The sequence below is a fragment of the Chiroxiphia lanceolata genome, chromosome 1 (genome assembly GCF_009829145.1).
Source record: "Chiroxiphia lanceolata isolate bChiLan1 chromosome 1, bChiLan1.pri, whole genome shotgun sequence".
In the NCBI taxonomy this organism is placed as follows: Eukaryota; Metazoa; Chordata; class Aves; order Passeriformes; family Pipridae; genus Chiroxiphia; species Chiroxiphia lanceolata.
Window position 1 is genome coordinate 18,436,747 of NC_045637.1, and position 22,462 is coordinate 18,459,208.

The 22,462-nt window shown below is 41.0% G+C and overlaps 1 protein-coding gene and 1 long non-coding RNA gene across 2 annotated transcripts in view; both read left to right on the plus strand.

Moving 5' to 3' along the window:
- Positions 1–22,462, plus strand: part of SYBU (syntabulin) — a 41,514-nt gene that overhangs the window by 13,052 nt on the left and 6,000 nt on the right. The window contains exons 3-4 of the mRNA XM_032697375.1: positions 810–1,007; positions 21,347–21,449. Coding sequence (XP_032553266.1) covers positions 810–1,007; positions 21,347–21,449 — 301 coding nt within the window. The remainder of the gene's footprint in view (positions 1–809; positions 1,008–21,346; positions 21,450–22,462) is intronic.
- LOC116791761 lies at positions 2,323–21,327 on the plus strand. Its single transcript, XR_004358861.1, has 3 exons — positions 2,323–2,333; positions 6,008–6,013; positions 21,062–21,327. It is a non-coding gene; the product is annotated as an uncharacterized LOC116791761 (long non-coding RNA).

The following is a 22,462-nucleotide window of genomic DNA, read 5'->3' on the forward strand; positions in this document are numbered from 1 at the left end:
GGAGGTCAGGAGCTCGGATCTGTTCCCTAGGTAGCTGCCGATGCCCTGGAGCGTTGGTGTGCCCTCAGAGGAATTCAGCTTTAGACAAAAGCAGCCTGTGTATAACCCACTCTCTTCAGAACTAGGTACCACACAGACACTTGGTCAAGAATGGAAGAGTTCTGTGTTCATAGTTGAATCATAGAATCATAAAATCATAGAATCAGCTGGGTTGGAAGGGACCTCCAAGATCATCAAGTCCAACCCTTGATCCACTAACGCTGCGGTTACTAGGCCATGGTACTAAGTGCCACATCCAGTCTCTTTTTAAAAATTGCTTTTAAAGGAAAGACAATTTTGAGGAACCCTTATTAATTCCATTTAAATTAAATTCCTGACTTCTTGCATATGGGCTGTAGGTTGTTCTTTTGTGTCTGTTGTTCAGATAGGGGAACGCTGCTTGAAGGAGAGCGTGGCCCATGCTTGCCTTGCATCCAGCATGCACTACCCAGTGCATTTTTGTGTCTCATGTATTTTCATGCTATAATGTTCCCTAACCTAGCTAAAGGAATTAATCTTAGATATGAATTTTCATTAGGTAGCCCCTGATTTTGTATTTTGTCAGACTAACTTGCCCTGTTAGTCTGCCATAAGTAATTCAAGTCGTCTTCACAAAATAGGTGAAACAAGTAGCTTCTCACCAGGTTTCAGAGGCAAGGTTGTGTGTATCACTTACTGTAAAGAGTTGTAGTTCAAACACTCCCTTTTATTCTGCTAACTTTAATGTACTTATTAGTTAAAAATGTTGATGTTTTCCCTTTTCTCTTCAGATGACACTGGCTGTCCTAGTAGCCAGTCAGTATCTCCAGTTAAGACTCCTCCTGATGCTGGAAAAAGTCCAATCAGTTTTTGCACTGGTAGCGATGGAGATTTCTCCAGGAAGAAATTCAGTCCAGGGTCAATGAGTGAAGGGAACATACAGCTGGCTCGATATAAAAAGGACACAAAGACAAGCCTTGTAAAGCCCGGTGAGTATAATTCCTTTCATTTCCTTAATTACACTTTCTAATTGACTGGTACATTTACAGATGTCTACATACATGGTGTTGTGCTGCCTGTGATACCACTAATGCTGATAGCAAATAAAAACAATAGTTGGGTTCTTGCTATGGAGCCACCTGCAAGATGTGAAAACACTATTGGTATTGTCTTTTTCATGGAAATATAATTAATTGACATCTTCACTTTCTTTTATGAGGCTCAATGGTGATGTCAAATAACTGAAATGGATTTTACCATGTTTCGTAGTAATTGCACACATATTTCACTTCCCAAAGATAAATGACTCTTAATATGAAAGCAAAGTCTCGTGACATTCTTAGATTTATTGTCGGATCCTGCCTAAAGTTTAGGTTGCCAGGCTGTGATAGCTCTGGAGATACAACATGTCAGACCAAGGCAAGAGGACGGGCAGTCCATATGTGGGATTCAGGCATTTTTGGCCCCAATACTGCACTGGCTGAATCATGAGTGCATCTCTCTTTGCCTTGGGCTAATGGGCCACCTCAGACCACCAGCTAAATCAGCACCTGCTTGTTGCACATCCAAGACTAAATACCCCGCTGTGCCATTGGTTGCTGTAATTTTAATGAGTAGATATAAAATACTTTTGTGATTCATGTGCAGGCAGCTCTTGATTACAAATGGTCAGGATATTTGTGCTGTTATTTAATTAATCATGGAGACAGAGCTGGCCCTGTACAGAGCCAGCTGCAGAACTGTCATGGTTTATCGGCTCAGGTACCTCCTGGTTATATTGTTTCCAGAGTCATTTTACCTCTGGAAGCAATTTATATACTTTCATGAAAAGCCAGCTCAGATTTGCCAGTACCATGGTTTATCCAGAAACGGTAGAGAATCTATTGCAAAATCTCTTCACTGGATTGGTCATTCTGATTTACCACTATCCCTGCAAGTTCTTCAGCTCATTTCATAGCACCATGTTACTTGAGTGTTCCCAGTCTCCTATTGATGCGCATAATGAATGATAGATAATATTTTTTTCAAGGTTTGTTTTCTGTTCCATTAAAGTCAAGGAATCTAATGCAGGCAGAATGCAGTGAATGTGTTGTAAGACAGTCAAATCTGCAGCTGTGGCTACCACAACAGTTTTGTTTGTGAATATGAACATGGCTTAGCAAAATGTGGATAATGAATCGCGAAAGTTTGTTTCTACTGGAGAATCCTATACACAAGGAAAAGAGTTATGCAACTTTTTCAATAAATTATTTGTTTTCAATTTTACACTTAAATTGCCTTATCAAATTATTAGCCTTTTGCAGTAATAGTCAGAAGTCATATTATTGAATGCATTATTTCAAATCTTTGAACAGACTTTGGTATTTACCTGTTCTTGTAAGTGGGCCACTATATACCCGTCAGTACCTCTGCATTGATCTCTAAGATTGCAAAACTTGTCTCTAGATTTCAAGTGTGTCGACCCTGAGATCTATTAAAACTCTCAGAGCTGCAACTGGGTCCGATTTACAGGGTACTTCTAAGTTCCTCCTGCCAAATATCTCACACTTTTTTTTGTGGAAAGTTTTTCAAAATCATGTCATAGTCAGTGTGAGAGCTGACACAAGTGAGGAACATTTCAGAAATGGAAAGCATGACAGCGGACAGCCAGGGTTCATTTTCCTCAGTGACGGCCACAGAGGTTAATGTGATTCTCTTCCATTGCTATCTTTTGGCTTCAGGTGAATCCAGTCTTTTCCCCATGACCTTCTCTGGCACGAATTTCTAGTGACTCAGTTGGAAAGATCTAGCCCTTGTGAAGGAGGAGGCATCACCCTGTAGAAAAACGAACAAGGAGTAACAGCGAACTAGTAGAAGGGAGATGGGATACGGGAGGAGAATAACAACAACGCGTTATACACGTTGTCATACATAAAGGGAATTGTGCATAATTTTCTCTTTACCAAAATCCTCTCTTGATTTATGGAGATTATTTCATACTTATCTGAAATGTCTTGTGATAATGACCCCATAGCATGAGTCACACGAGAGAGAAAAATCCAGCCTTCCACTATCTTTTGCCATGTCTTAGGCTACATTTTTGTAGACAAGTACATCAATCAGTGTGCACTTTCAAAATGCCTATCATTTTGCTGAAAATCTATCCATTTCCAGGAGTGTTTTCTTGGAACATGCTGAATGTCAGAAGAAATACATACATAAATATTTAGATAACTCAGGAAATGTCAGAATGGGATAGCACTGAGAATGAACCCTGGGATGTTTTTAGGCTGTTCCCAGGCTCTGATATTTTTCTGCTGTTCTAGTTTCATCACTTCATCTTTCTTTTCTGACTTCAAAATACACAAGGTCTTTTTCTCTATCAGCCTAAGGTCTTGTTGTATGGATCTAAGTCATCTTACCTCTTGAAGTATTAACAAGCTAGATTGGGATATCATTCATAATTTATGTTGTTTGCATAGAGAACCATACATAATCCTAGAATGCATCTTGCTAAACCTCTAAAATATTTATAATCATGGAGAAATTATAGATTTGAGAGAGTTGATACTTGTTTTTGTTGCGCACTAAATCCAAATCACAGCACTGCAGAAGTGAATTTGGCTTAAAACGGTGCCTACTTTCCCAGGGAAGGAGGGACAGGGCAGGAACATTAAGGATGATATATAACATCCACTCCAGGAGAAAGTTACAAGCCTTTAAATTTCTGGATTTTAAAAGTTGTTGTTTCTTTTGCATGTGATTCATCTGTACAATATTAAAAGAAATGCAAAATGTGCTGCAGAAAGTGCCCTTGCAAGAAGGCACAAAAATACTTATTTAACATTAGTCTTACTTTTGTATCAAAATGCTGTGCCGAATCCTACAGTTTTTGTAATTGTATAAACAGGATCATGAACACTTCTACATATTCACATTCTTGTAGTCCTCCTGCAAGGATCCATCTTGAATTCCTGCAGCTCATGTCCATATCCTGTTGAGAACAGCAAGAACTGTTTTGCTTCCTTTAACAGTCTTTCTCATCTTCTTTTTTGACTTCCATTACAATACTTAATGAAAGGAATCAAAGTCTGGATCTACAAGCTGCAAAGTACTGATTTCAAAGACATGGCTAAAGAAGAGAATCTGTAGTGGTAGTTGTGTCAATAACTTTTAAAAGCCTTGCATGTTTAAACTAACACAGGGTTGTGTTTAAATCTCTGTGACCATGAGAATTTGAGAAGGGTACCTGATCAGCTGCCTGTGTTCAGCATTTCTGACAAAGGTCTGGTCTTTCTTGCTTTTGATGTTATGAGCACACTTGGGACAGTTTATTGAATGTGCTGAGATTACTGTTGGAGCTGTTTCTTAGAGCCCATGGAATTTCTGAAATTTCACATGAAATTATTAAGACTTAAGAAAAAGCATTAAGGCTGTTCCAGACCCTATAGCCCCTTCAGGACCCTTCAGAGTAGAGGTGTAAGCGCCACTGCACGACAGGAGACCTGGCTGAGCCACAGTTAAGGTCAGCTCCCAAACCTTGTAAGGACTGGATGTCAGTCATTCACAGCTTGGTTCAGTAATAACCATTCCAGGTAGCAGCAGATTATGCAAAAAAGTTATTTTTTTTCACTGCTAATAAGACATCTGACCATCTATTACTGCATCTGGCTAAAATAGCTACATTTTGGATTACAGTGCCATTGAACAGCTATGTATTACTTTTCATGAAGGGTGATCATCATTGAGAGTTTAGGCATTAAAACTTTGTTCTGTTCCAACTAGTGGGAAAATCTCAGAGGCTTTCACCACATAGAGCATCTACATTTTTTGGACAATAAGCAATGAGCAGAGATTGAAAAACATGAAATTACATCTGAACAAAAGAAAACAGGTTTTGTACTGTGACAGTGATCACACACTGGCACAGATTGCCTAGAGAAGTTGTGGGGTCTCCAACTCAACTGGATATGGTCCTGGGTAGCCTGTTTCATCTAATCTTCCTTGAGCAGGGTGTTGGACTAGTGTAATGGTTTGAACCAGGTTTTCCCCCAGAGGTTAAAAAAAAGGTGGTAGCCCCCAAGGGGTGGTGGCACTTGAGCTTCGAACCAGTCGGCGCTCCTGTGAAATGTAAACATACCACAAGCAAACGGAAGAGAAGAGTTGTAGTTTGGTTGTTGTTGGGTGGTGGCCATGTTGTAGAGCCACGAGGAAGGGGCTCTGAGCTCCTCAGGGCCTCTGGGGCCTCCCAGCCCCCGGCTGGGGGGACTGCAGAGACTTGGAACAGTGTTAGACTGGACTAAGTGTCTGTAGTTATGCTGGGAGATGTTTTCTCTCCATCGTGGGCAGGAGTAGCGGCAGACGCAGCATCCGGAGACTCTGGCTAAGAGCCAGGACAGATAAGAACTGAACCGGAGAAGCAGCAGAAGCTAGCAGCAGAGCTACAGAGTTCTGGGGGTAAGAACTGTACCAGACCCCCCCAAACTCCTTTGAGACCTCCGAGAAAGGAGGCACATGGACTCCTATTTAGGAGAAGAGGTTTGGAATGCTGTAGCACCGGAGAGAGAGGAACTAAGAAGCTCAAAGACGTCCCGGAGCTGGACCGGGACAGCCAGATGGAATGCAGGGGGAGTTGACCTTGGCCCCCCTCGCTGCTGCTGACAAGCCTGGCAGCCTGAGACAGAGCACAGGAGCTCTGGTAGAACTCTTGAGGCAAAGGCTTGCAACTGAATGCTGCCCAAGATGTTCTGACTCAGGGGTGAACCGCTGAGGAACGGACTTTCACGAAGATGCCCCTGCATTTCGTGATATACCTGGGGTGAAGCGAGTCTTGTCCCTGCTGGCAGTCCACAGGTGAGGCCTTCGCTTGGACCGAAGGAGAGCCGAGGGGCTTGGAGACCCCCTTGTGTGTATTGAACAGAGGTCCAGCTACAACAATCCAGTTACTGCTGCATGCATGAGATGAGGAGACCTGCTGCCTTAGAAGAGACTCCTGCTTTGAGACTGGAAGGGATCTGTTCTTTTTTCCCTCCTGGACTTTTATTTGGAGGGGAGAGGAGATCTGATCCATTGTAAATACATATGTCATGGTAGAGATAGTTGTGATCGTGTGTATAATGTATTATAATATTTATTTGTACAGTCATTGTAATATATTCCCTTTCCCCCACTTTGAGTCTGGTGTGTTTTTGTCTGGAAAACCCATCTCACATTAGGTTGAGATGTGGGAGGGGGCTTAGACTAGGGAATTAGAATTTGGGGTATCTCAAACCATGACAACTAGGTGGTCTCAAAAGGTTCCTTTCACCTCCCAACAATTCTGTAATCCTGTGTTGCTAGACTTTTTTTCCTTTAAATAGTGAATCACCCAGATCTGCAAGGCACAATTTGTGCTTTTCCTGCCCTTTCTTGTCTGTGTAAGTTCATAAAAATGAAAGTATATTTAAAAAGTAACTTTTAAGAATCACTATTTAATTTAAAATGCCATTTTACTTCAAGGCAAAGTAAGTAGCGTTGTACTCAACATGTGTTGTCAGAATGATCTTTCCTACTTTTTCCTAGTGAATATATTAAGTCATGAATGAATGAGCCTTGGGGCAGGATATCCCAGTCTGAACGGATTAATCTTTGAAAGCTTTAGGGCTATTAGGATTTTTAGAAGAAATGGGTGAAGCAGAATGTATTGGCTTTATTTGGTTGTTAGTAGGTGCAGGTGCTTTTTTATTCAGTGTTGGAGCTGATAGTGATCAGAAAGGAGGCAAGGGAAATTACCGTGGATGATTGGGAATATTAAGCTTAGATCTTAAATAAGCCAAACAAATCAGAGAGAAAGTGCAGGTGTTAGCTGCAGATTATCTGTTATAAGCATCTAGCTGTTAAAATGCAATGCTCTTCTTGATTTTTTTAATTTTGTTTAATGTCTGATGTGTGAGAATTAGATTCCCAGGACACTAAATGTCCAGGAACTTATTTCTGGAGGTCCTCTGTTAAAGCAAAGAGTAGTGACTACTTAATGTGTAGTATAAAATTAGAAGATAAGTTTATCCATATTGCCACTCTGTTTCTACATGTCTCTGTATTCTAAAGGCAGTCACTTCAGTTATTTTAAAAACTAAACAAAAAGGCTCTGATTTAGGTTATATTCCTGACATCTGGCTGTATTATTTTACAGCTCTTTTGTTAACTCACTCCCTCATTTCAGTATGATAGTGTGGGAAGGAATAACAGTGTCTGGCTCTGATATATATGTATGTATGTGCTTCACTTGAAAAACAGATGAGATTGTGTGTAAGTTCTGCAAGAGGATTGTCTTAGAGGTAATTCTGGAAATAAACTTCACTCTCAAGAACTTCTTTCTGATTGCAAAAGGATACAAAAGTAGGACTTTATCTTGGTAAGTCTGATAATATATTAAAAAGACGTGTTTTACTGGTGCATTTATCCAAGAATATTGTATCTGGTATTTTCATGACTTTTGTTTATTCTCTGTACCAAATTTCTGCAAGCAGCCAGAAAAATAATAGAACTGTTGTCCCTGTTGTTCAGCAACAACAGTACAGAATACAAAAATCACATTACAGAATGTGCTAACTTGAACAGTTCCTATGGCATGCAAAGAAATTTATGGTTCTTTATAGCTACTAGCCAGTACGTATTATGTTGAAACTGTCACACTGTTTGATTGTTTAAAAAAACCCAAAACTAAACAAAAAGCAGAAAATGGAAAACCCATATTTGGAGATAGCGAACTGGCTTGACTGATCCCTAAAATATATTGGCATTCTTCATTTTAAAAGCAGAATCTCACAAAGGTAAGACTTATGAGAAGGCTGGTGTCTCTCTTTCTGCTTTGACTTATATAGCAGTACTTTATAACCCACATTCCAAGACTGCCCCTTTTCTGGGGGAGGGATAATTAAGAACAAGGGTATGTCATGGAACATTTTATCCGGTTACAAGTGCAGTATTTAATCAGTGTACCCCATGTTCCCATGCTGCAACCAGTCATAACCTTACTTGACTAGTGAAGATGGGAAATTCCATTTCTAGGAATATTTCTAGGAATATTCAATTACTTAAATATGTGACTGGTGTCACATGCATAAGAATGCTGAAATTAGGAAATGAGACACACCAGGTTCAGTGTACACTAAATAAATGGTCATGGAACAAAAAAATGTTCTGAAGATGGACCAAATGAAGTGAGTTGATAGAAAATGATGGAACATCTTGCCTGTGACCAATTATAGGTTCTCCCCTTAAAGTATTTGAATTAATAATAACAAATCTCTTTATCTGAACATGTTTATTGTAAAGCACAGATTCTCTGAGGGGTGCAGAGAAGCTTGCAAGTGAAAAGAGGAAGAGCAAAAGCCCAGGTTCCTTGAGTAATTTAAACCAGATGAGGAGAGCTTTATATTTGAGCATTAGATCTTTAAGCAGCTTGGTATTTGGCAAAGAGCAGATACACAATGGTCAATTACTTGTGCTTCTGGAAGGCTTTTGATCTGTCTTTTAAAACAGCACCTTACCAATAAAAAGAGAGGAAGCACTTGAGCATGTGTCGTCTTTCTCAGATGTAGACACATGCTTCAAACGCTTCACTTCTGTCCCACACCTGATAGCAGCCACTGTAACCATTCTGACACTCAAATCCAACGAATGCAACATTTATTTCCTGTACAGTTTTAATCACACTCTCCCTTTCTTATATGTGCATTTCATAATTTTATTTGTGATACTAAAGTTTCTGAGATCTTTTCTAATACAGAGTCTAACAAATACAATTCTTGCAGTTTTCAATCCTATTCCTTTTCTTCAGTTACTTTTGCTTGTCTTCCTTCTCTTCACCTTTCTTTTTGGGCCCACAAAAAGTAGCTACTACTGATTTTTCTAAACAAAAATGTTTCTGTATGCACTGAGCCCTCCTGCATGTTTTACTGGTGGGAGCTGCTTTAATTTCACGTCTGTTGCTATGGAGCTGTGCAGATTTGCTTACCTGACCTGCCAGCACAGGGAGTTATTAAGGCCTTGGTTCCACAGGTCCCAGAGGACGAGGCTGTGCTCTGAGGGGAGGCACATGCATATCTCATCCTCCAGGAGCAAGGATGCCGTGTCTCAGTTCAAGCCCATGCCATCCTCACAGCTTTTGTCCTGGAGTTGAGCCCAGAGGGGTGTCACCCTGTGGAGATTTGGTGACTGTAGCAGTCAGTGCTGTGAGGTCTGGAAGGTGGCCAGCCTATGAGGCCTGGGGGATGGCGGTGGGGGAGGTGCTGCTGGGGTTCTGCCGTTTGCAAAGCCCAGCCTCCCAGCATACTTAAGAATGTCTGGGTCCTCATGGCAGTTTTGAATATTTCCTTCTAGTTGTGTCAACAGACACAGTGCAGCCAGTAGTTCCCGCTGGAGCTTCTCTGGCATAAATCTCTTGGCTTTTGTGATTCAGAAGAGGTGAAATTTGAATGTACATATCTCCTTAGACAACCTTCAGGAGCTGTGGGCTGTTGATGGGGGCTGACTCTCTGGTCCAAGTGACTGGTCCCATTGCTCAAATGACATGGAACAGCTTTAAGAGTTGAATCCGCCATTTCCCTTCTGGGGGTTACAGGAACTGTTTTGGAGGTGAGGAAGATGTGAATTCACAGTCTTTAGCCAAGCTGAATAGAGCAGAGATGGCCTGTAATTTATCTGACCTCAATTCCCGATCTCTAATGTAGTGATAATTATCTCTTCCTGCATGAGTGCACTAAGGTCCTATTGTGTTTTAAAGGAGGTAGAACAAATGAAACCAGTGAATCTGGTGCATGGTCTTTCTGGCCAAATATTTAAGCATTTACTTCAGGATTCACTGGTTATGGTGACTAACTTTCTGTTGACTAAAAATAGGACCAAGGTTGGCTTAGACATGAGTGTCTACATTAGAGACATCCACATTTAGTCAGGTGAATCCTACCCCTATCTCCCATGTTCTCATCACATCTCTGACAATTCTGCTGTTAGCCTTTATTGAAGGCAGACACAGTCTCTGTGGCTTTTAGTTCTCCTTGGTTCTTTCTTTCTTTTTGTTTTATTTTTTTAATGGAAAGGAAAGTCATTCTTAGATATTCAGTTGTGGAGGAAAGTTTGTGCTTGAAGATCATGCATGGATCTTCAAATAGGTCTAATTAGATGCCCTTTCCTCTTCTGTTCATCCCTGATAACCTTAGGCACTCTCTGTTTGTTCTCTTTCTGAGGACTGCTGCCCAAGCTGCCTAGCACTGCACAGGGAGATTCTGTATCTCATTTTGCACTATGGATTCACAGGAATAAAGTATTTTTAGGGCATAAGCTAACTAAATGGCACTGAAGTGAAACAAGCACTCAGTAACTTCTGAAAGATAATAGTGGAATATAACAAGAATACAAATATTTTCAGCAAAAGATGCTTAGAAAGGTAGGTTAAAATTATTAGCATAGTACTACTTTTTTAGTTTGTATTCATATATGTTGTCAATTTAAACTTTGAATTTGAACAAATTTGCTTGAATTGATGTGGAAAACATGTTCAAATAGCCAAATATTTATTTCAAACATGAATAAGCAAAATAACAGCTACAAATAATGATTTGGCTTTGAAGCATTTTATAATATTTAACTGCCATTAATCTGCCCTTTCCTGTTAAAGTGGCATGGAAAAACAGTATTTTAATTCTGTGTCACAAATTTTATAATCCACCCCCTTCTGAAAAATTATTTTGGATGGTGCTTGGTAGAGACATAGGCAATTAGTGGTTGGGCTGTGACCTCTCTAGGCATATCTCTCTTTTTGTTCAGAAGACCCGTAGGCTGCAGCAAGTGCCCAGATGTGTCAGCAAAAATGGAGGATCCGAAAAGGAAGCCAGCATGTTGCAGAGGAGGAATTGGCAAGTAAAAGGTGAAAGCCTGAGTCCTACCTGTCCTACATAGTGACCTGCCCAGATATGGGCTGGTGGCACAGGCCACCTGCAATTCAGGGTCTTGGACACAAATATTCTGCAGTTACATATTAACTCCTTTGTTACAAAATAAAAATAAATGAATAAATTAGAGAAGGTCCCTGATACTTAGTTCAGTAAAGGAAAAAGAAACTTGTATTTAGACTTGTGTGTCTTTTTGGGGATGGGCTTTAGCACAAAGAAGAGGAGTGCCCTAATACAGGACTGCTGAGCAAAGCTAAGGGGATGTAGGGTGTCTGCTCCCAAGGAAGCTGCTCCATTTTAATTTAGTTACTTTTTTACTGGTGGTTTGAAGCCGAGTTCCCAGCAGGCACACCATAACTCCTTTGTCTCTCCCTCCCTGGCCCATTAATCGTCCTGATACTGCTCCAGACATACAGAAAGTGGGACAGCCACTGTTAAAGGGAGATTCTTGCCTGAGGATGCCTGCAGCCTCGAGCTTAGCCTGGCACTTGGTCCAGGAGAGAGCCACGGCTCTAACTGCAAATCAGAGTGAGTAGGGGATGTGAATATGGGATTTCTGCAGGGAATGCCTGGGATGCTGCACAGGATGAGATCCCTGCCAGACAATATATGTTTTAGATCCAAATGCCTTTTGATAGAGATTAAGGTCTCATGGGGCTTGTGGGGACGTGCTCCTGCATCAGGAAGAGGCAGCTGAGGGCCTGGCATAAGAAGAACCCAGGGGTTTAGAGGTCAGGCTTGGAGGAGGTATGGAAGATGGCAATAGCTGTGATCTTTAGTATTAGAAAAAAACCTAATCCAGAGTAGAATATGAGCCAAAATGGAGAAACCAATCCTATACACACTCTTAAGTATGAATTTTAAAATGTGTGTAAGGTCAAGCTAGAACATGCTTTGCAATTTCTATATTTACTGTAGTGAATTTTCTGCTCCTTCTGGCTGTTTTCTGTGGGTTTCAGCCCACTTCACCTCCACAGAAAGAAATACTGTGCATACAAAAGAGGCCGTTATGTATCTTCCCTTAGGAGAGGTTTTTTGTGCTCTGCTTTTAAATTACAATTTGTATTATTTATGCCAATGTTTAAAATAGCTTCCTGATTCTGCAGTTAAAGTATTCTGAACCTACTCCAGATACATTTTACTATGCACAACTCCCACTCACCATCACTTTTTATTTCAAGTAATTTTTCACGAAATAACATATATTGCAGCCAGAAGCCTGTGTTGCTGTTACATAGTTTTTGTTACAGTTTTCTTGCTGCGTTCCTCCTTCCATGATATACCATGTTGCCAGTGTTCATTTTTATCTTAGAATGCACAAATTGCATTCTCTTAATCTCTCCTCATAAACAGTGCCCTGTAATCCTGTTATCATTATTGTTGACCTTTTTTGGAATTCCTCCATGTTATTAATGCCTTTTTAATGAGAATCCTGGGATTTAAACTGTTTTCTGAGCAATGTTTACTCAAGAATTGATAGATTATTTCCTTTTCTATTTCCCCTTACATTCCCTATTGCTTTTTTGTCTGATATCTTACTATGTTCAAAGAGGAGCCATGTAAATAACTGATTTGAGGGTTGCTGCCAAACCAAAACATTAAAGAAAATCTTCATTTCAGACTGAACAAAGACCATATTCAATCTAAAATATTTTGAATTTTTGGGGAGGTTTTTTTATGTTTTTATTGCCTTTCTAAAAGAATAAAGAAATTTCTTAGTTTTATAATTAAAGCATCATTTTAAACAGAAAGTAGTGTTTTTTCCATTTTCTGTGCATGTTTGACTTCAAATAGATTCAGTGTTCTCAGATCTTTGTTTTGTTGTGACCAAATTGCTACCTAAAATATTTGTTTCCCTCAGAGTCATTACTTTAAATACTCTTTGAGCAATATTGAGAGAATTAGCCTATATATTCCTTGTGTTTATATATCTGTATTTATACATAGGCATGGAAAGCTAAGGGAATGTCTTTAGTCATGCAAATCTCACTTATATGATTTCACTGTGCTATAAAGACAACTTACTGAAGTGGAAGGTCAGTCATAAACAACTTACTAGGTCTTTGCAGATATTCATAATTTTGAACTCTAGGCTGGTTTAAGCAGTGGTATTTCTCTTGCTTTTATGTACCTAGATAATCTAAATCCTGATGAAGCCATGGTTTAGATATCTTCACTCTCTTTTGGCTCTCACTTGAAGTTAAGGATTCTGAGCTTGGGAAGATCCTAGGAGAAAGAAAAAATGCATGTCCAGGCCCTGTTCCAGTAAAGAAACCACAATTAATAATCATAAATAAAACCCAGCAGTCAGAAGAAGAACCAGATAGAGATTGTCCAACTTATCCCAAAACTTTAGATGGCACAGCTTAGTTTTCTCAGATGTGTTGTGTGCAGGGGTTGAGTGGGGCTCTCCTGATGGAAGTGGGAGCTGTGGAAAATTCAGACCTGTTTGGATATCACCCATGTAGGAGGGGTTAATGAAGATGCATTCCAGACTGAGTGGTTTTACTGAGGAGCTGGAGAAGAAGGGCATGATAAGCTGAAACAACTAGAACTGCATCTCTTTATCAAGTTCTTATTGCTGGATGCAGTTCCTGGGGGTGTGATGGGGAGATGACGTGCAGCCTCCTCCTCTATTTCAAAGCTAAACCTGTCTCTAAGAATCCCAGGTGGATCCTTTCTTTCCCCAGCAAAGCAGACAGCATAAAAGAGCTTTCCTTGAACTTGTTTTGTATGGAACCCGATTTATGTGGTGTAGTGTGAAACACCCACCCTGGTCTTTAGAAAGAGGCACCAAACTGTTCAGCACTTTTAAAGCTGACCTGTTTCTAGGCATGCCCAGAAACAAGAGTTTAGCAGAGCTGAGAAGCTTTGTTGATTGAGACTGGTGGGTTGTGTTTCTGAGTTGAGATGGCAGTTAGGGAGAGTGCCACTTCCACAATTCCCCTGGGAGCTGGAGACCTGGCCTCCTTTCATACATCCAGTCTCTAGCCACTGCAAGGTGAACATCACTTCCCCAAGGAGCCTTTAATGTGACATAACTAAACAGTAAACGTACTTTCTAACAGTGTATCTTAGATATACCATTACATAAAATGTATTTAAAAGAAAAGAAAATTCTGGTAAACTTGTTTCATATTTTATTAATATTACAAGCCTTATCTTGCTTCCATGCTGAAGCACTTCATTACAGTTTTGTGTTCTACCCTTCTGAAATTCTGTAAATAATAGGAAGCTGTTGATTTTTGAAATCTGGGCAGGCTGTGACTGTTTGCTAGAGCTGGTGGAATACAGTTTGACCACAAACCCACAAGGATTAATAAGCTGAAAAAGCACAGGCTTCTTGTCTGTCATTTGTGCTTCTTAACAGTAAGAGTGCTGTTGGGGGGGGAAAAGCAGCAAATAACAGCAGTCATATCTTGAAATGCATTGCCTTCAGACCTACCTTGGCTTTGTTACTGTAAAAAATATAATTTAGGCAACCAATCAATATACTGGGTTAGGTTTTACTGTTCTTTTCTATAGATGACACTTTAATAGTTTTTTATAATCAGTAAATATTTGATTAGCTTATGACAAATTTTACTTTTCATTCTGGGACTGCAGGGTTGTTTAGTCAGTTACCTCCCAGATATATTTATCCTTCCAGTGTTTTTTCTTGCCTGTTGAAAACATGTCAAACTGATTTAAAATGTTTTATGCACATTATAATGAAAGCCATATGTCTTGTATTAAGGGTGACTGTGCAAAAGTTTTCAGATGAGTCGGGTTTAGCATGTGATTTCATGCATTTGCATATATGCTGTGCACGTGTGCCTGTGCAGCTCATTGCTGTGCCCCAGACAGCTTCTCTCCTCCTTATGCATGGGAACCAGATTTAGGATGTGTGTTGAAGGGGCCTCTGAAAGCCCTTTGCTAAACTTCTGCCACCCATGTGATGGGAGGGCTGGGATCTTTTCCCAGTCTGTGATGGACTTTTCTGCCTTTCTGTGTACTGCTAAGTCATCCCTGCCAGAGACGATATTTTCCAGTTTCTAAAAATACTTCTGACCAACCGATCCATTTCCCTTCAAACAGACCAAATAGTACTGCCGGGTACATAAAAAAATCTCCCAAGGTGACACTACATGGTTGGTTATAAAAAATACTTGTCCTTAGGTGGATTTAGAAATATATTTTATAAAACTGTTGAATGCAAGTTGAGTGTCGTGTTATACAACTCTCACTATACTTTTTGAACCTCCAGTCTCAATGTTTGTATTGAGGTTGGTGTAGGAAAGCAGCATCCTTCCGCCTCTGATAACAAAGAACCTTTTTGTTTGAACATGACGATAAGTTCTCCAGATTGTTCCCTTCTGTTCCATGAGCATATGTTCCCCCTAACAAAGGTCACTTCAGGCTGAGAAGAGTAAATTTATGGGAACCATTTTTAAGGTGGTGTTGGAATGGGTCAAACTGCATATAGAAGCATGAAAAAAAATAATTAGGTGAGGTTGATTTCTATATGAAGAGTCTCCTTTAGAAACATAAAGCATCAAAAAATTCCAGCTTGTAATGCTCTTTGTCTGTTACAACATCCGCTTGTGGCTGCTCTACAAATCCATGAATTAAAAACAATTAGGAAAAACACAAGCCCAGATCATAGTGATATGCAGAATATGCATGATGGCTCTCAGCCAATATCAGTAATTAGTTTGTAGTGACTGTGTTTTGAGAGAAGAGCTTGATTGATTGTGGTTTCACAGCATACTAAATCACATTCTGTATTCATGTTGAGATCTACAGTGCTTATAATTTGCATTAGTGTGGTTCAGATTACTACCAAAACTATAGTACTTAGATGAGATCAGAAAACTGCTTAATGGGATAAATTTTAATTATTTGATAACAATCCTTCCAAAGTAAGAAGTATAAGCAAGAAAGAGGAACAAAAATCAAGATAAATAATAATTTTTAAAAGCACATTTAGATTCAAACACGGGGAAGCAGTCCTTCCCTAAAGTCTTCTGTCTGCTCTTGGATCTCCTCACCCAGGTTTGAACAATTTATAGAGAGCCAACCATGAGTTATGCCTCACATCCCGTCTGACTGCCTCTTTTCCAGCTGTGTTGTGCCAGAGATGAGCAGTTAGAGCTTGAGGAAAAGATCTGTGTTCAGTGCCCTCCAATGTGACCTACTGGGCCTCCTCAACTTCTTCCCCTGACTCTGGACCTCATTATAGTGGAAAATACATAGAGGCAGAGGCAGAGTGTGGGGGAGCAGCTTCTGTCACCCAAAGACTAGAGCAATCCACGTGGAGGAGAGCTGTGTCCTGTTCCTTGCTCTCAAGGTTACATCTGCTTTTACCCAGTTAGTTTGGTGTGAAATATAATAGTTAAATCCAAGATAAGAGTCTCATATATAGAAGTAAAATAAGTACTAAGTCAAAGGCCAGGGACTGGAACCCATCCATGGTCTTGACAGTGTGAATTCAGTGCATTTCCCACTAGGAGACCTTGCCTTTGAAATGGATCATTTTTAAGGATTTCATCTGAAGAAAAGCCTGAAATGCTAAAGCAAGACTTCATCACTTCTTTGCAGCTTCTTTTTCTTACATCCGTCAGTGCATGTGGCTTTCTTTCCTAGATTGTTTGTGGTGTGCAAAATCAATCTTGCGGGAACAACTCCATATTAAATAGAAAAATAAAAGCAGTGTTAATGTTTCCTGGATATATACTGCTTATGCTGTAAAATATTGGAGCTAGAGATGTAGCTGCAAGTTAAATATCTCAAGATAAATTAAACCAAATCTCTTACAAATACAGGTCTTTTCAGTAGCAGATATTACAACTGAATTCTCTCTACTTTTTCAGCTGCTTCTAATGATTTTTCTGGGTATTTTTTTATGCAATCAGGCCCAAATTCTGTCCCTGGGGTCTCTAAATAAAGCTCTCTAGGGAGACAGCATGCCGCCTATTCCTCTAGTAGCTGCACCAAAGTGGTGAAAATGTTTGCTTATTCTGGTCTCTTTGCTGTATAACAAGGTGCTTATGAAGGCAAGAAAGTTCAGCAAATTTAAGTGCTTTACATTTTGAGGACAAGCTGTCTCTGTCAGCACTGTGTTATTTACAGCTCTGTTTCACTGACTATACACAAAACCTGCTTCAAGACGGATATACCTGTAAAGAGGTCATGTTTATGGAGTCAGAAATAGGTAAGCTTTGTGATTTATATACTTTGGCAGCTATGAAGCAATGGTGAAGTTGCAAATAGGAAAGACATACACAAACCCCAAAATTTTAATAAACCCATATGCATTCTGAGTTTGGGGAGTCCAGTTCTGCTGATGAGCTGTTAGTGTTCCTGTCACAGATATTGCTTGATTTTTTTCCTTTTTACCTTATTTTAATCTAGTATTTTGATGGCAAATGGGCAATAAAAGGCACATAAGAAAGTCTGAGCGTTATTCTTACAGAAGGAAAAACATTAAATGCTAAAGTGCAAGCAAAATTTTAAGATTTTGTGGCCAGAAGACCATACAACAAAGTCTCCAAGCATCTGTAATGGCTAGAAATAGAAGACTGGGATGCTATACTCCAGGAGTTCGTGTGGAGTTATTGTGTGATCTTGTGTAAGAAGGGTATGTACTGTGTCTATATACATATATACATATTTGACATGGCATTTTTGTGCTAGCATACTGTCCTGGTAAGCCTGATGTTCCTAATCTGTTCTACCTGTAAAAGCTGTGAATGCAGTGTGTGATACAGTCACTGTACTGTGTCATTGTCCTTGCATTACGGCTGAGGCAGTGCAGAGGGTAGAGTTAAAGGTGAGGCTTTTCTACACCCAAGACGTAGGCGTGGTGGCTGCCCTGCACCAGTGGGATAAACACGCAGTAGTGCCAGCTGGAGGCGTACTGGCCCTTGCACAAGCAGCTTTCTCCGTCTCCTCCATCCCGCCCCGAAATCTGTAATTGCATCACATGCAAGGGGGGAAATTTGCCCTGGAGGCATTCGTAGGAGGTTTCCCGGTGGATTCCTGTGCTGCGGCAGGACAGCGTTACCTCCCTGAGCTGTGGTCGTAGATGAGCCCACGCGGCTGCAGGACCATCATCGCCCTCCCTGCCTCTGCCTGGGCTGTGCCGGCCCGCGCTGCCCGCCCGCCTCGTCACAGCTCCCTTCTTCTCCCTCCGTGTCAGCTGAGCTCCGTGACTGTCGCGATTCCGTCAGGGCAGAAGGAGACGAAAAGGCAGCACAAGGCGTGATGCTGCCTGAAGCGCACTCTTAGCTCTGGATAACTGCCCATGGGGCAGTAAAATGCAGGGACAGCACTAGACACTACAGGATTTCACTCCTGCTTCTCAGATACTCATTCCCGGCAAGCAGCAATCCTGGAAAATGTGACGGTACTTTGTTGGCCATCCTTGTGTTGTCCCTCCCATTGCACAGCGCAGTACACAGCTCCGCTGCCGTGGCGTGGGCGTGCTGCTGCTCGGAGCCCGCTGCCAGGCGGGGGAGGCCGGAGCGAGGGGCTTCCCAGCATCGCATCCCGGGCTGGCTCGACTGCCGGCAGGCTCTGTGCGCTGCGACACTGGTGGCTGCAGCAAAGAAGAATATGTATGAATGAATTCCAAAGGAGACGCTGTCGAAGCTGGTGACTCAACCTGTAGCATCTTTTGCAGGAAAGGGTTAGTAAGACCTTAGCAGGAAAGTCTCCGATCAGAGTTAAACAAGTGTTCTGGCCAGTTAGGAAAAAGCAATGTGGTTTTGAGAAATCTCAGTCTCTTTCATGGCTAATGCTGAACTAGTGGGCTGTTCTGGGGCTTTTGCAATCACATTGTCAGTAACAAATATAGTCAACAGGCGTCCTTAGGGAGCTCTCAGCCTGGAGAATGGCGTTAGGAGAATGAGAGGTCATGTTCAGCTCCTGCTCACATTGCTGTTAGACAAGGAGTTTCACCTTTTTGTTAAAATATTTGTTAGACAGAAGTTACCCAGGAGAATATGTTGCAATTGACATTTTATGGATAGATGCCATGTTGTTTTGCTTAGAGATGTCTACCAAATGGGAGAAAATGTTTTTTAAAGACTCCTAATAGCACTGCCGTCAAGCACTGCTACACACAAAAGTGGCTTGAACATCACTTACACACTTGGAATCATTACTAGCAGTGACCCCTTTAACTTATAAAATGTTCTCAAAGATCCTATAAATAGACACATGTCTAATTTTAAACATAAGTAGTCTCTTATGCTAAGTGTTAAGCTTGTGTGTAGCTGTTATTAGAACTGGGGCCAGAAAGGTTAGTTTGTGCTTTGCAGACACAATTCCTGGTCTCAGATGCAGCTCAGTCTTTCTGAAAGCTCTGCTGTTGGTGTGGTTGTGTTTTCAGGCTCTGGTGGCTCTTATCAGCTGTGCCAACTTCTGCAGCTCTTGGTGCTCCAGGCCAGGCAGGTCAGGGAGAGGCAACTGTTAAGCCTTGCTACCTTGAAATGCTTTCAATAGCGAGATCTGATTATGATGTGATCTACTTACCCAGAGATGAGCCTTGACTGGGGCTCCTGCTCTCTGTGCTGCAGCCAGGACTTGCCTTGGGAAAGCTGCTGGTGTCTTGCAAGTGCAGGAATGTTTTGGGGACCTAAACTCCAGAGGTATGACATCCATGTGACATGTTTACCTGCTCAGGCCTTGTTTGGAAAAGTAGTTTGGGGTGTAGTGTGGTACTGAGATATTATTTGAAGTGTACTTTAGTCTTGTAGATGGGAATGTTTTGTTTATCAGGAAAACTCTGTTGCAGCTTTGGACATCATGATCATTTTGCTTCCCCAAGGAGAGGGTCACTGACATCTACATCTGTAGACATGATATAAATACCCTGTGAAACCAAGTGACTTTGCTGCTCACCCTCCTCTTGCAAATTTGTATGCAGCTCTGATCTGGTTACAACTGTGATGATTTGGGTCTGATTATCAGGGGTGTTGTACTGGACACAGAGCTGGTTAGAGGTGGTAGAGTTGGGTCCCCAGGATCCCCTTTTGAAGACATAAGCTTTGCATCTGAGCACTTTGAAATTGGGCTGAGGAATATTCTGGGCTGGGCTGATGAAAAGGCACAGAGAAGTGGGGGCTGGTCTTGGACCTGATGAGGTAGGGAAAGTATTGGGTTAAATCCAAACATACCTGATCCTAGGGCCAGTTGCTAAGTGTCACCAGATGGTAAGCATGGTTGCTGGCCGTCTCAGCCTCTTTAAGGCTGTGAAGCCAGGCTCTGAAGGCCTTTTCCCAGTGCCAGGTATTCTGGGGTGCAAGATGCCCCCATCACCATCAGCTCTGCGAAGAATTTAAGAGAGATTGAGCACTTGAAGGTCCGTCTGCCACAGTGGGGATGGTGGTAGCTGCAGCTATATCTCCCCTGTATGGAAAAGATAGCAAAAATGGTAAGTTTGCAGCTGCTGTCTGGGGACATTTGTGCATGGGACAGCACCCAGAAATTCACAGGTGAGAGATGCTCCTCCTGATTAGCTGCTTAAAGGATGTTGGAAAGTTTTTTCCATCCCCTCAGCTGAAGTCACCATTCACTATTGTGGCTCTACAGCAAGAGACTGGGGTATGGCTTCGAACATTTGCCATTTGAGTGACAGACTGGAAAAAAAATTCTAACTTTGAGGTGTTGGTTTTTTTCTGCAGAGAGTAAGACTTTCTTAGTATATCTGCCTACTACTCACCTTAGCAAAATGAGAGCAGTTTTCCTTGTATATGCCAGAGCTTGGGAAATAAAAACCGTGATGCATAGATAATCAGTCATCAGAAAGATGACTTAGTAACTGAGAAGGACTTGAGAGCTACATGTGATTTTGGATTATTTTAAAGTTATTAGAACTGCCTCACTATGCTTCTGCACTACATGAAACCTGCACGTGTGTATACATACATATATGAATACCCTGTTAGCCTGTGCTCATCTATACTTATATACATGTATGTGTATGTCATCTCAGAAACCAAAATAGAAGCAGGAAGCAGTGTTTCTGTATGGTTTAAAGCATGAGAAATATCCAGTTACAATTGTGTGTTTCTAATCACTGTGCTCCTTAAGGAGCCACGTGAACAGCCTCATTCTTCTATTGATGGCTGTGAGAAAACAAACAGGTTGTCACAACAAGTGTTCCTATCCAAGTCCTAAAATGGCTTCTGTAGCGTGAGGGTTTTGTGCCCAAATGTTTCTTCTGTTCTTGTTGAAGTGTCAGTTTTGAAGAAATACTGAAAATCTGGAACAAATCCAGTGCTTGTCCTCAGGGATATTTGAAAATCCATGCAACTTCTGAAATTCACCCAGAACAGACAAAGGAAGGATGCTTGTGATTCACTGTTATTTTGAAAACAATCTGAGTTATAATTTCCATCATGTTTTTACTCTTCCCTTTTCCTTTCCAGGCAGTGAAGCTGATTTTAGCTCTTCAAGCAGCACGGGCAGTATTTCAGCACCTGAAGTCCATATGTCTGCTGCTGGAAGCAAAAGATCTTCTTTTTCTCGCAAGTAAGCAAAGCAATTTTTACTGAATATTGCCAGTATGAAGATAGACTACTGTGTAAGGTCTTGCATTTTAAAACAATCAGGGTAGGACAAGGCTCTTGGGTAGTACACTGATGAGAACTGTGAAATAAGAAAGAAAAGAGAATTCTGTATTTGGTGCACAAAAATTGTCCATATGCCAGATCAGCCGACTGCTGGGGTTTTTTTGTGTATTCATAACGAGTATAGGAGATATAACTAGGTAAGGAAGAAAAGGCATTGGCTGCAGTGGAGGAGAGAGCAACTGGGTTTATGTTAGTTAACAGCAGTACTTGTAGCCAGTTAACCTAAACCTTTTGGTCTTATCACTTTGTTTTATCTCTGTCATAAATTATCAGCTTGGCATACACCCTTCAGATCATGATCTCATTTTTTTTTAGGAAGAAGTAGACAATATTGCCTTTGATGGGTTTTTGTTGGGTTGTTGTCTTTTTTTTTTCTGAAATACCCTTGCCCAACCTTTAGATAACCACAACTATATGCAAATTTTTTTTAAAATCATGTTTCTAAATGAACCTTTCATGAAAGATTTCTGTAAGATTTCTCCCTGTCATGTGTGAATGGCAAATTCAGACAGCTTGCGAATACAGGGGCATTGGGATGGAGCAGCACACATTGTGTTCTGCCCACGCAATCCCTGCTGGTTATATTTTGTGGAGTAGGAGGAAAGAGTTCAAATTGACAGGACTGGTTTCCTGCCCTTTGTGAAAGAGCTGGCAGGCAGCCTGGGACCGGCAGCGGGATACCCGTATGCTTGAGTCCCACAGACGTCTTCAAGGTTGCAATGTGCCCCAGCATACAGAGATTGTCAGAATGATGCTTAATGAGTGGTTTCCTATCCGTATCATGAGACTGCTAGAAAAATAAACATTACTTACGCTCTCTCTAGATTACATCTAACAAATAAAGTTACTGGCTGTGGGGAAAAAATGGTACTAAGTATAATCTGAAGCCCTAAAATCACCTTACTCTCAGTA